Consider the following 13,466-nt stretch of genomic DNA (forward strand, 5'->3'; position numbering starts at 1 on the left):
TCCAGGCTTATAATGTAATGCATCATTTTGGAAAGATTTTTTTTTTTTATGAGACAATATTACATTTATGGTACACACACACACACACACACATAAATACACGCATTCCATTTCAGGCCCTGTCTTTGTCCCTGGGGTTTGTGAAGCCTGTCTGATAGATCGCCCAAGCCTATTCAATTAGGAGTGAGCGTTGCTATAACCCAACATGAACATGACGCATTCCCTGTGTTCTGTCCACCCCTTCTGTAATTCTATCATTAAAAATCCTCTGCCCCACACAATCACCCCAGTCCCCACTGCCAACATCCACGCACACAAGAGGGGGTGTATGTGTGTGTGTGTGTTTCTTGAGTGTTTGACTCGGACGGGGATCAAAGCAAGCATATTCATAATGCACACACTTTGGAGCTGCCTCCTTATGGGACTCGTGAGGTTCATGGAAGAAGAATTGATTTACTATTCAGACTCTAGTTTGATTGAAAGAGAGAATGGCAATAACCTCTCATTATTGTATAGTAAATTAAACAACTAGTATGTAATATTAAAGCCTAATGTTGCATACAGAATGGATGTTATTATGTTGTGGCCCCACACATGACATGAAACAATTGATAATGCTTAATATGCTTTTTATTATTTAATAACTCTGAATATTTGTAATGTTTTTTTTAATAACAGGCCTATATATAGAGAGAGATAGATAGATAGAAGTTGCTCATTCGTAGCACATAATTTGTGCTTTCCCTGAAAACATATGTGGATCGGGGTGCGTATTAGTATTGTGTAGTATTTAGTATTGTGAAGTGCAGCAGGCTTGCAGGCCTGAGGGCTCTTGTCGTGCGACGGACCACAGACGCTCTGGGAGCTCTCCATGGTGCTGCAGTGAAATGCCAGTTCCCAAGCGTGCTCTCAACGGCAGCCCAGGAAGGGAGCTGTCCCTGGTGCTGAAAGGAAGGGCTCCCCCACTGCATGCTTTTGTATGGACCGCTAGTCCCCCATCTCCTGCGTGCAGTACCATGTTTCAATGGGCAACTGGTGCTGCAATGATACGTTTGTCCGCAGGCTATCCTCAGGTTGTGCAAGTGTGACAAAGCTTCTTGTTGCAGTTTTTGCGTTCAACACCTGGTCACGTTCATCTGTTTAGGAGTTGAACGTTCTCACTGTGTGTAATTGGATTTTCATTTAGCTGTTTCTTCCATATTTGTTGACTTTGCGCTCTCTCGTTCTCTGTCTCTGTCTCTGTCTGTCTTTGTCTCTTGTTGTGTGTGATCTGAATGTGTGTGTCAAATATGTTCACGCTAAATATGTGTACATATTTGACCACATTTTGGACATACATTCTGTGTGTGCGCGCGTTTGTCTGTGTCTGTGTGTGTGTGTGTGTGTGTGTGTGTGTGTGTGTGTGTGTGTGTGTGTGTGTGTGTGTGTGTGTGTGTGTGTGTGTGTGTGTGTGTGTGTGTGTGTGTGCGTGCACAGATTGGCGGAAATGGAGAACCAGACATGTTCATTCTTCACGGACAGTCTGTCCCCAGATGAAAGCTTGTGAGTATGCAGCCTAACGTGCCAAACAAGACGATTTTGTGTGCGGCTGTGTCCGTGTGTGTTTTTGTGTGCGTTTTTGTGTGTGTGTCTTTTACGCTGTGTCTTCATCACGTGTGTATTTGTGTGTGGGTGGGTGTGTGTGGCTGTTTGTTTGTTTGTGTGACTATCACGTGTGTGTGTGTGTGTGTGTGTGTGTGTGTGTGTGTGTGTGTGTGTGTGTGTGTGTGTGTGTGTGTGTGTGTGTGTGGCTATATGTGTGTGTGTGGCTATATGTGTGTGTGTGGGATTCTCTGGAGGCTGTGAGACAAGTGTTCGGGAGTAGTAATACTGTTCAATTAGATCGGAACGGAGGGCTAGGATTTGAATAAGACAACGATAAGGTGTGCACTCATGCACGGTAGAGCTAGTGGGTGGGGATGAGTTGCAGCGGGTTTATCCGCATCTACATTTATCTAGTGTGTGCTTGTGTGTGTATTCAATCTGTGTGCGTGTTTGTTTGTTTGTTTGTTTGTTTGTGCGCACATGCATACATACATGCTGTGTGTGTGTGTATGTGCGTTGGGTTCTGTATTCTGGTATATTTACCAGCCACACAATGCGCTACAGAAGGATTTCTCAATGGCTTTAAGCTTTCTGTATAAGAGCTCCTTCAGTATGGATGTCTCTGCTGCTCGAGCTCTGGTCCGTGTACCTCTCTCGCCATGTGCTAATGTTAGCTGCTTGGATGGACCTTTGTTAGAATTGCAAAATGCCCTCTTGCACTGCACGATAGCAGGTCTACAAGACGGCCCTATTTGTATTCATTATGCAAACAAGTGGCTCTTTGTGTATGCGTCTAAATGTAATATGAATATTGCGGCATTGTGTTTGGATCTGAGTGAGTGTGTGTATGTGTGTGTATTTGTGTTCATTGCTACATATGTTCTGTGGCAATTATATATTCTGTATTTTGGATCTTTGTTTTGCATAACACATAGAACAGTTGTGGTCGATGTTCTTGGTATGGAAGAATGAGGTCCTTCCTATGTGCCTGCCTGCTTGCCTTTTCCTGCCTGTCTCTCTTTCTGTATGGATGTCTGTATGGCTGTCTGTCTCTCTCTGTATGGCAATCTGTCAATCTGTATGTCTCTCTGTCTGTCTCTGTCAGTATGGCTGTCTGTCTGTATGTCTCTGTGTCTGTATGGCTGTCTGTCTGTATGTCTCCCTGTCTTTCTCTCTGTCTCTATGTCTCTCTGGCTCTCTGTATGTCTCTGTGTCTGTATGGCTGTCTGTCTGTATGTCTCCCTGTCTTTCTCTCTGTCTCTATGTCTCTCTGGCTCTCTGTATGTCTCTGTGTCTGTATGGCTGTCTGTCTGTATGGCTGTCTGTCTTTCTCTCTGTCTCTATGTCTCTCTGGCTCTCTGTATGTCTCTGTGTCTGTATGGCTGTCTGTCTGTATGTCTCCCTGTCTTTCTCTCTGTCTCTATGTCTCTCTGGCTCTCTGTATGTCTCTGTGTCTGTATGGCTGTCTGTCTGTATGGCTGTCTGTCTTTCTCTCTGTCTCTATGTCTCTCTGTATGTCTCTGTGTCTGTATGGCTGTCTGTCTGTATGTCTCCCTGTCTTTCTCTCTGTCTCTATGTCTCTCTGGCTCTCTGTATGTCTCTGTGTCTGTATGGCTGTCTGTCTGTATGGCTGTCTGTCTTTCTCTCTCTCTGTATGTCTCTCTGTATGTCTCTGTGTCTGTCTGGCTGTCTGTCCTGTATGTCTCCCTGTCTTTCTCTCTGTCTGTATGTCTCTCTGTCTGTCTCTGTCTGTATGGCTGTCTGTCCTGTATGTCTCTCTGTCTCTCTCTGTCTGTATGTCTCTCTGTCTGTCTCTGTCTGTATGTCTCTCTGTCTGTCTCTGTCTGTATGGCTGTGTATGGCTCTGCAAGGGACCCGTAATGCTCTGTGATTACATCGCCTCCCTGCCCCATGTGTTGGATTCAGTGGTCACTGTTGACAATAAGGGTGCATTAATTAACCATTAATTACCATTAGTCAATTCAGTAAAAAGCATTTTTCACAATTACTAAACTAATTGTCTAGAAATAAATGACTTGTGGTGTTCAATCCTAGAGTCTTTGTGTTAGCGAAGGTTATAGTGTTCATGTTCAATCTTGACCCTAACTACGGTCTTCATTTATACACTATTGAATAGGTAGGATAGGGTTAACCCTAACCCACTAACCCCCATGGTAATGCTATTTAATAATTGCACAAATGTTAATTAATGATTCATTGCTGTACCCTTATTGTAAAGTGTAACCAATTCATCTGTCCTGTGGCATCTCCTTGGTCATTGCTTTGTTTGTTGAGTTCACACTGGACTTCTCATGAACATCGCTGTCCACCTTGTGAAATCCTAACGTTTGCAATGACGTTGTCCTCCGCCCCTCATACCCCCAAAAATAAAAGAAGGTTTAAAGGTCGACCTACATACCTGAGGCCTGCTGTGACATACGGACTGTGGACTGCCGGTCTACTCGTCAACACAGAGGGAAAGCCAAGGCCCGCTAATGACTGTGGTGATCGGTACATTTGCCAACCAGTCGGTCGGCGTCAGCGCCCCGTTATTAGTCAAGCGAAACGCACCGCGTTTGCATCCCATGGATATTTAAACGGATCATCATGTTGCCGTCCTCCAGTGGCTGAGGATATTACATCTAATGTTTATGCACGATGGGTTCTAACGGAATAAATATGATATCTATATATTCCGCCAGAGTGCACTCCAGACCGATTCCACTCGGGAGGGATTCTCGCTGAACTGATAACATTTCAAATTGACAAACATTAAAATAATATTTTAAACGCGCCACAAGTTATGCCGCTGACGTTTACCTCGGCGCACACGCGCCGACTTAAAGTTGTGGCGCTGCGTCTGTGCAACTCTGGTTAGGTTTGAGTCCATGTGCTCAGTGGAGGTGGACCATGTATAGATATAAACTCCTTACCCTTCTGCATTTCACATCAAAAAAGTCTTCAGCATCCAGTCGTTTTATGGTTAGTCATTGAGTTTCCCTACACTACCCTATCCACCCATCTACTCAGCATGCCTGGCTGTGTCCCTCCCCCCCCCCCCCCCCCCCCCAACCCAAACGGCCCCTCCATGTCCCTGGCCTGGCCCTGGGGGCGCTCTGTGGCTCTGTGCTGCCTGTGGCTTGGTGCTGGTGCCTCAGTGTGCTGTCTTCTGTGTGGGGCATGTCAGGGATGAAGATCAGTACATCCTGCGTCACTCCAGCCCTGCGCTGGAGCAGGACTCGCCGTGCGGCCAGCACCTGCTGCTGGTCCACCTGGAGCACCAGGACCGTGAGCAGCTCCAGTGCACCCTGGCCCGCCTGGAGAACGAGAACAGGTGGGTGGTCGGGGGGGGGTGCGGTCGATGGGGAGGATTTCACACTGACACACACACACACACACACGCACACGCACACGCTCACTCACTCATACCCTTATTCTGGGTGTGTGTGTGTGTGTGTGTTTATTGTTTATTGAATGGATCCCCATTAGCTGACGCCGAGGCGGCAGCTAGTCTTCCTGGGGTCCTGGGTGTGTGCGTGCATGTGTATGTGTGCGTGTGCATATGTGTGCGTATGTGTGCATGCGTGCGTATAATGTATGCATATGCAAATGCTTGGGTGCGCATATGTGCACATACGTTTGTGACCATAAACACAACAACTGAGTTATTTGGATGTGTGTGCGTGTAGGTGGGAATGCAGCTCTGTGCGGTATGTCTTTGTGACTTGTGCGTGCGTGGGTGGGTGAGAATTATGACGGCCTTTGGAGCCATCTTGCATAGAAAAAGAGCCATTTACAGTTCATTATAGTGTGAGTTAAAAAACATTGAGGAGTTTAGTAAATAACAGCTTTTCTTTCTAACGGCCTTCTTCACAGAGCAAAGGGATAACGACATGACCACTCAAAATATCTTTGCAACAGAGCATGGTGTTGTAAAATGTTAAAAGAGAAACAGAAAAAATAACATAATAGCAGTCTCGTTTGTGTTTAATTTGGATTTATTGTTTCCGAGTAGCACCTCTGTCTGCGCAGTTTTTCATGTGGATGAGAAAAGATCAGTCATCTGAATTTAATACCAATGGCATTTATGATTCAGATGAATTATTTTCCCTTGTCATCGCTTATCCCTGACCTTTTCATGCACAGACAGAGAAAGTACGCACACACACACACTTGCGCACACATGTGAAGTTGCGCACACACATGCACACACTCACACACCGCTTTTGGGTATCTGAAACCTTGACCCAGTTCATTCTTTAATCGTTATAATATTTTTCCTCCTACCATATATTTCCTGTTCTGATGCCACAGGATTCTCCCTGGTCGTTTTTTATTACAAACGGTTTCATTTATGGCTCAGAGGTACTTGACCATAACTCTGATTTATCCCCTCGCCTCCCCTTGAAGTGTGCTACAGAAGAGAGACAAATGTGAGGAGACCTTCATATTCTGGTCTTGCTGAGTTACTGCAGATTTGAGTGGCATGTTTAATAGGGCTTTCTGTAATACATACAGATACCAATATGTCCAAATGTTTAGTCTACCAGTTAATCAAATTAAGTATGTGTGCACAACCCAACCTTTAGAATATATAGTACTTAATATATCCACGTAATTCAATTCACATATTCATCCTGTGTAAATGTGACATTGCAGGTGAAAGCCCCAAAGTCATTCCACACCGTTTCAGGCGAATAGTCAGAACTGCATACGCAACATCTGTCTTGTATTGGATCATCTCTTTCCGTGCCAAAAGACGAGGTTGAAGGAGGTCGTGTGTGTGTGTGTGTGTGTGTGTGTGTGTGTGTGTGTGTGTGTGCGTGTGTGTGTGTGTGTGTGTGTGTGTGTGTGCGTGTGTGTGTGTGTGTGTGTGTGCGTGTGCGTGTGCGTGTGCGTGTGTGTGTGTGTGTGTGGGGGGGGGGGGGGGGGGGGTGTGTGTGTATGTGTTTAGGGGGGGGGGGGGGGGTTGTTGGGGTGTGGGTGTTCATGTTCCACCAACCCTGACGCCACGCTTTCTCTCCTCTGCCCTTCCTGGTCTGCTCGTCCCGGCTCCCCCTGCCTCCCCCCGGGCTCCTCCGCCCTCCGGCTCCCCCAGGGTGCTGCAGTCCGAGTACCGTCGGCTCCAGTGGAGGCACGAGGAGGCGGCCTCCGTGCCCATGCTGACGGAGGCCGGCGAGGGGGGCGTCCTGTGCTCGCCCACGGCCGACGGGGGGCCGCAGGAGGACGAGGAGCTGCTGGCCGAGGCCAGGGTCCTCCGACAGCACAAGACCCGCCTGGAGACGCGCATGCAGATCCTGGAAGACCACAACAAACAGCTGGACTCCCAGCTGCGCCGGCTCAGGGAGCTCCTGCTGCAGGTAGATCCAGAATGAGCCCAGATCCCAGATGTTGGGTTTGGAAGCGGAAGGTTGCTGGTTCGATCCCCGGCTCCTCCTAGCTGAGGGTCGAGAAGTGCCTGAGCAAGACACCTCGCCCTCACTGTGCCCGACGTGCTGTCTGTCGCCAGCAAGGTTGATTGCGCCATCGGTGTGTGAATGTGTTTATAAACCGTCGCTTTGGATAAAAGGGTCTACTAAATGCCCTCAATTCTAAACTGAACTGAGTCCAAAATGCCCCCCTGAATTCAAATTATAATGCAGCTCTCTCTATGTTCAGCACGGTGAGGGTAGGACATCCGATATTGGCATCTTATACTCACCATGCTCTTATATACAGAGAAAGTTGTTTTTGGATCTTGGATCCAAAATGGCCCATCAATTCAAACTGAAACGCAGCTTTTTCTGAGTATAAGAGCCGGTTGAGGACAGGACATCCAATATTGACATCTAATACTTCTCAGCTGCCGGGGGGGGGAAGTAAATTGGGGCAGCGATAGCAATATGAACTGGTGAGCGCATTCAGAACAACAGAACAAATAGAGAGAGCATGAGAGAGCATTTTAGATGGATGCTGAGGCTTGCAGAGACGACGGCGGTCTGTCGGCTAATCAAGACAGACTCCGACTGCATTGCGTCCCACACTCCGGAGGGAGGGAAAGGGAAGGGGAGTGAAAGCAGAGGCAGTGCTGACAACAATTTCTCAGGTTGCGCCTCTCGCCTGCACCTTTAGGAAGTACAAATCAGGGGACACTGGTAGTGTCACAAATTGCAGACGAAGGCGGCCGAGCAAAAAGGGTTGGCAGGGGGGGTCAGAGTGGGAACAGAGGACCAAGAGGACGACAGGAAGAGGCTCTGTCAGGTTTAAAGACGTGGAAAGTGAAAGGGAAAGAGAGCGGGAAGACGAGACAGATCATTTGGTGCAGCTTTGACAGGGCGGAGGCCGGTTAAATGTTTTATCAGGATCCCCCCTTACGCCCAGCGGGGTCTTGCGCCGGAACTTTTTCCGCTGAAAGAGTTAGTCATAGATAGAGCTTCGAGTCGCACGTTCCCTGTTTGACACGAGGCACCGAGAAAAGGGGGAATGAAAGAGGGGGATTTGTAATCGTATGATTACCACCACTGTTCTGTGCTCTGCGAAGTTTGGGGAAGAAGTGGAATCCATCTTTGTCAGGCGTCCTGGTCCTCAAAGCACAGCAGTGTCACGTCCTCACTGTTAAATATTTACCAGGATCCGCTGAAAGCCAGAGGAAACCACAACCCCATATGGTGTGTGGGGTGTTGATGTGTGTGTGTGGTTTATATTAATGTATATAAATATACATCTATATATCGTTGATTAAAAAATTGCATAATTAAATCTGATTCATCAGGCCAGACTCATATTCGACTGATCCTCGACTCATATATATTTTTTAATATAAGGGGCTCAATGCTGCCTCATTTCTTGTGACTTCTGCTTGGTTTAAACGCTTGAGAATTAATCAATTGCCTTATCAGGATTTCCCAAGGCTGTCTATCGGCACGGCGCAACGTTTCCACTAAATGACCAGCCGCCTCTACAAAACAACTTTTCACAATATGACGGAAACTCGCTCATCCGTCCATGTCAACGTCTGCATTAAATTTGATATGAAATAATGGCTACTTTATCGTAATTAATATAAAAACCATAGATTAATTTCAACTGTGGCCGGTCTCTGTGGAGACAAAGAGCTTTGTTGTGTCTGATAAGCACTGTAATCACCCCGAGGCAGTTGACTGATTACTAATTTAAAAGTGATTGATGTGTTTCAGCGTATAGAACAAATACTTGGCCGTTCAATTTAGCAGTGCAGCGAAAAAAGGCACCAATGATGTAGCGATGGAGAAAGTCATTTTCTCCTGCGCGAGGGGTGTGTGACAGCTGCTGTTGACACAGTTTGCATTTTCCTTTTTTCGGATCACCTTTCATGTTTCAAAATGGTGCCAAACTTTAGAAGTTTAGCTCCTGACAATGTGTATCCTTCTAGAGAATAACGGAATCAAGAATGTGCTCTACTTCGAAAAGAAAATGATTGGATCGTGCCACTTCCTCTGCACAAACATAAGGACGTTTATTGAACATAAGGACATTTACCGAGGCAAAGCATAGCAGAGCAAATTGCACACAGAAGTCAATCCCCCTCGTAAAAATATTGCATAACTTCTAGACTTTTCCTTCTATAAGCCAAGCGATGCTGTAGTATCACTCATATGGCACCCCCATCCTCCCAGTGGAATATTCTGCACATTCCATTCCATCACATGCACAATCTTCCAGACTCCAAGACTGATTGTTAAAGATGACGTCGATTAAATGTTCTGTTGAACATTCGAATCGTCGAAGATTTGAGGTCACCCCTAATATATACGTGTATATAAATAAAAGGTGCCTGAAATAAGCCTTCGACTGCGGTTACAAACCTTACCTACTTCTTCCAGCGTATTGTTTCTCCTGCAATAGTTCAACAGTGCAGCGTAGCACCTGTCAGTCATTCTCTCCTCGCTCTCTTTCCCCTTCTCTCCATCTCTTCTCGTTTCTTCGAATGCGACTACGCACCGATCGTGATGATGGGTGTTCAGAAGAACTCCTAGGTGGGGGACGGTCATTTAGTTTCATTTTGTGCGACGCCGTCTCCCCCCTCCAAATGAGAAGCCTTGGTTACGAGCCGCTGCCTGTAACACAGGCCCACAGGGGGGCCTTGGAGCCCTCTGAATGAGCGGGTCGGACTGAACGAGCCCAGGGTGAGCTCTGTACACTAGCTCCTCTCTTCTCCTTGCAGCCCAAAGAGGACTCCGAGGCCAACGGCTCGGAGCCTTCCACGCTGTCGTCGCCCGTCTCCAGGGGGGACCGCCACGGCGAGGGGGCCAGCAGAGAGACCACGGACACGGAGGCAGCAGGTCAGCGCCGTGACGCCCCTCACACCTTGTAGGATGTGAACACACAGCATTGATTGTGATTGGTCAATTATTGGTACTCTACGGTCTGTTATTTCAGAATAGCAGACCGATGCTGTGAATAACAGATTATTGTTGCTGTGAACTTAGTCCCGACCGTATAACCGAGGCAGGCTCTTTATTTTTTCATTAAACAGGTTTTATTTATATTAGCAGAAGTAAAACACGGAAATACATTTCTGGTTATATTTTGTAGAGCGAGCCGGGACATACCCCTGGTGGGGTTTATTTTGCACTTATGACCAACTGTACATTATTCTTTACTACTTCAATAGGAACACAGATTAAACGATGCAAGGGACACGCCCCTACTTGTGTATAAAGCATTAAACTGGGTGGCAACAGCTACACTTGATCTACGCTGAATTAGGTATCGTCCCTATCATGCTACATCTAATGGAGTATTTCTGTGTGTGTGTGTGTGTGTGTGTGTGAGTGTGTGTGTGTGTGTGTGTGCGTGTGTGTGTGTGTGCGTGTCTGTCAGGTGAAGACTTTGAGCAGGAGCAGGATACAGTGTTACAGCTCCAGGAAGTGATCGAGCAGCTGCGGAACGTATTCCCTCAGAGCCAGGTTGGTGTGGGGCGAGGATATGTACTGAACCAGCACTGACAGGTTCCACTGGTCTCTTCCGAGGCACAGCCAAGTCCTCTGCTACACCCCCCCCCCCCCCCCCCCAAAGACACGCACGCATGCACACGCACGCACGCACGCACACACACACGCACACACACACGCACACACGAGTACACGCACACGCCCACATACACACACACAGAGACACTTCCCCAGGGAGTAAGGGATAGAGAGAGGAGTGCTAACATGAGGTTCTGCAGATCAATAAGACAGGGGGGGGGGGGCAGGCAGGGGTTTTGATTGACAGCAGTAGCAAAGAGAGGAAGACAGGAGACAGAACGGTTGAAATAAGTCGGGTCTCTGTCTCCAAGTGGAAGCTAGTCCGACGCAATCCAATGTCATTCAATGGAAAAATAACATCCAAAATGATTAGCGTTGAATTAGCGAGGCCAGTCTGTTGTGTTTCTAGTTCTACATACAATATGTCGCCTAATCGGGTGTTTTCCTGTATTGTTTTTCAGGTGTCACCTCCCTCATCTAACCAGGAGCAGACCTGGGGCGCAGTGTGATGTCATGCAGGGCGGGGCCACGGATGCAGGCCCCCCCCCCCCCCCCCCCGGCTTGGGTCTCCACCACAGATAACCAAGCCCGCTACGGCTAGGGAAGCCTGCATTACCAGAGTTAACTCTCTAACCGGAACTCGGAAAAGCACTAAAAAAAGCCTACTTATTATATTTTCGTTTGTCACGCAAACCACTAAAGGCTTATGCTAATGTCTGTCGGGCAAGGCTGTACGAGCTAACTTTGCCGACATTAGCAACACAGCCTGCCTGACTGCCTGCGTTGTCCAGCCAATGGAGACACGGGTGTTCAGCAAGCTCTTCAGGGAGAAAAGGTATATAGTATGTGTAATAGTGCCCAGCCAAGACACTGTGCTAACCAGCATCTGTGTAGTCATTCAGAGGTGTGAAGCTTTATAAAGGTACACAGCACAAATTGGACCTTCCGCAGAGAAAATGCATCGACTCTCATCGTGTCGCGTTGTGTCACTTTCGGCAAGTCTTCGTCTGTTGTCTCTTTCTCTTTTGTGTGACGCCTCTCTCATTGTTTTTTCGGTTCTGTGTGTTATTCAAAGAGTGGCAGCTCCAGCGCTGACTGGGAGTTGGCTGGGCCGACGTGCTGCCGAGAGAACGGGCGTCCGCAGCAGACCGGTGTATTTATTACCCCGTGGGGCTCCGCGAGTCATCGGTTAAAGCTCCCTGTGATTCATTCAAGACAGCCACAGTGCCCGCTAGAACAGCACCGACTTGCACACACACACACACACGCGCGCACGCTTCCATCTTATTCCAGCGGTCCGTGGCCACTATGCCCCCTGCGTCCCTAACACGTGTGTGAGCGCTTAAATGATATAACAACACAGCCGACAACACACGCATGTGCCAACAGCGGCTAAATGTATCGATGACGTGCATTACGCTTCCCACTTCCGTCCAGCCGTTCACGGAGCGCTCTTCTTCGTAGACGCGATCCATCACTCGTCCAGGGGACATAGGGCAGCGCCGCTGATCGTCACGTCCTCACGTCCCCCGGGGTGCAGCTGTGATGCGGTCGTCTGGATCTGGAGTCAATTTGTGCCGTGACTCAGTTGGGGGGGGTTTGTTCAGAATAATGTGTGTCAATAATCGACGGCGCCCGGGCAGGATGCTAGGATCCCCCGCCGCGCCCCCCCCCCGCTGGGGACGGCCGTGGGACGAGGATCCCGGCAGCTGGATCAGGGCCTCTCCTCTTCCTCCTCCTCTTCCTCCTCCTCCCCTCTCCTCTCCCGGTCTCAACCAGGGGTACCATCGTCATCATCATCATCATCCCACCAGGGCAAGTCGTTGTAATGCAACCCCCCCCCCCCCACCACCACCACCTCGGAGTCTCCAGAGCTCATCCCTAATCCCCGGTACACCTCCACCACCCAACCCATTAAATATACACTATTAGACGCCATTAAAACGCTGTCTAATCCTTCGGCTCAATAATAACGTCTTGAATTGTCGAATTAGCTTATTTCCCCCTGTTTTTTTTCCCTCAATGCTCGTTGGATTGTTGTTGGACTCTAAAGAGAGGTTTTAAAACGGCTGTGCCCTCCCTCCTGGTGAGGTCACACGTCACGCGCTAATCCAGACAGCCAGACAGCGGTCTCCCGAAGCATTAAATACAGGAGCACTCGAGAAGGACCAACCGACACTGTGTAGCTGCCCCGAAGCTTTAAACGGCATCCGAATGGGGGTTGGCTATTCCTAATTCCGTCCCTTTTTTTTTGGTACAAAAGCAATCTGAAGTCACCAAGGACACACATCAGGCGAGCGCTTTCTCCCTCATCTTCTCCTTTTCTCACCGCAACGGAGGACTATTGTGTGGAGTGCATGTGCGCGCGTACGCTTGCACACACACACACATACACACACCCCCCCACACACACACTCACACATACACGTCATTCAGTGTAGTCATAAATTGGATGGAACAGCTCGACAGGGTCCAGGAGGGAGATTTCTGGAGGGGGCCCCAGACGGGTCAAGCAGGGCCCCTGTGAGCCAGGCTCCGTGGTGGAGGTTGCCCGGAGCGATTAAGGATATGAAAGACAACGAGCCGGTTGTGTAGGAAACTGCTGTTCATTGCTTCTGGGTTCGCAAGTGAATGTTCCCTTTTGATGTTCTGGCCACGGCAAATCTCCAGAAAACTACGGGAGGCCCGCCTGAAACGATACTGGCATCAAACAAACGCTCTATGTTTTTTTTGAATTTGGGAAGAAGGGCGTAGAGTTGGAAAGGGATTTGAACTCGTGATGGGTGAACCCACGATCCCTTCCAATCAGCCGTCGAGATATGTGTTTCGATGCCTGAGTCTGCTTCTGGTACAAAAGATTTCCCTCCCTTTTTGCAAATGAGCGGAACATTC

The 13,466-nt window shown here is 48.3% G+C and overlaps 1 protein-coding gene across 1 annotated transcript in view; it reads left to right on the forward strand.

The window, feature by feature from the left end:
• drp2 (dystrophin related protein 2) overlaps window positions 1-10,550 on the forward strand; it is a 68,030-nt gene extending 57,480 nt beyond the window's left edge. The window contains 5 exon segments of the mRNA XM_060063787.1: window positions 1,477-1,542; window positions 4,772-4,918; window positions 6,683-6,944; window positions 9,767-9,884; window positions 10,426-10,550. Coding sequence (XP_059919770.1) covers window positions 1,477-1,542; window positions 4,772-4,918; window positions 6,683-6,944; window positions 9,767-9,884; window positions 10,426-10,550 — 718 coding nt within the window.
• Window positions 10,551-13,466: the final 2,916 nt, after the last annotated feature.

The sequence above is a fragment of the Gadus macrocephalus genome, chromosome 10 (assembly GCF_031168955.1).
Source record: "Gadus macrocephalus chromosome 10, ASM3116895v1".
Lineage (NCBI taxonomy): Eukaryota > Metazoa > Chordata > Actinopteri > Gadiformes > Gadidae > Gadus > Gadus macrocephalus.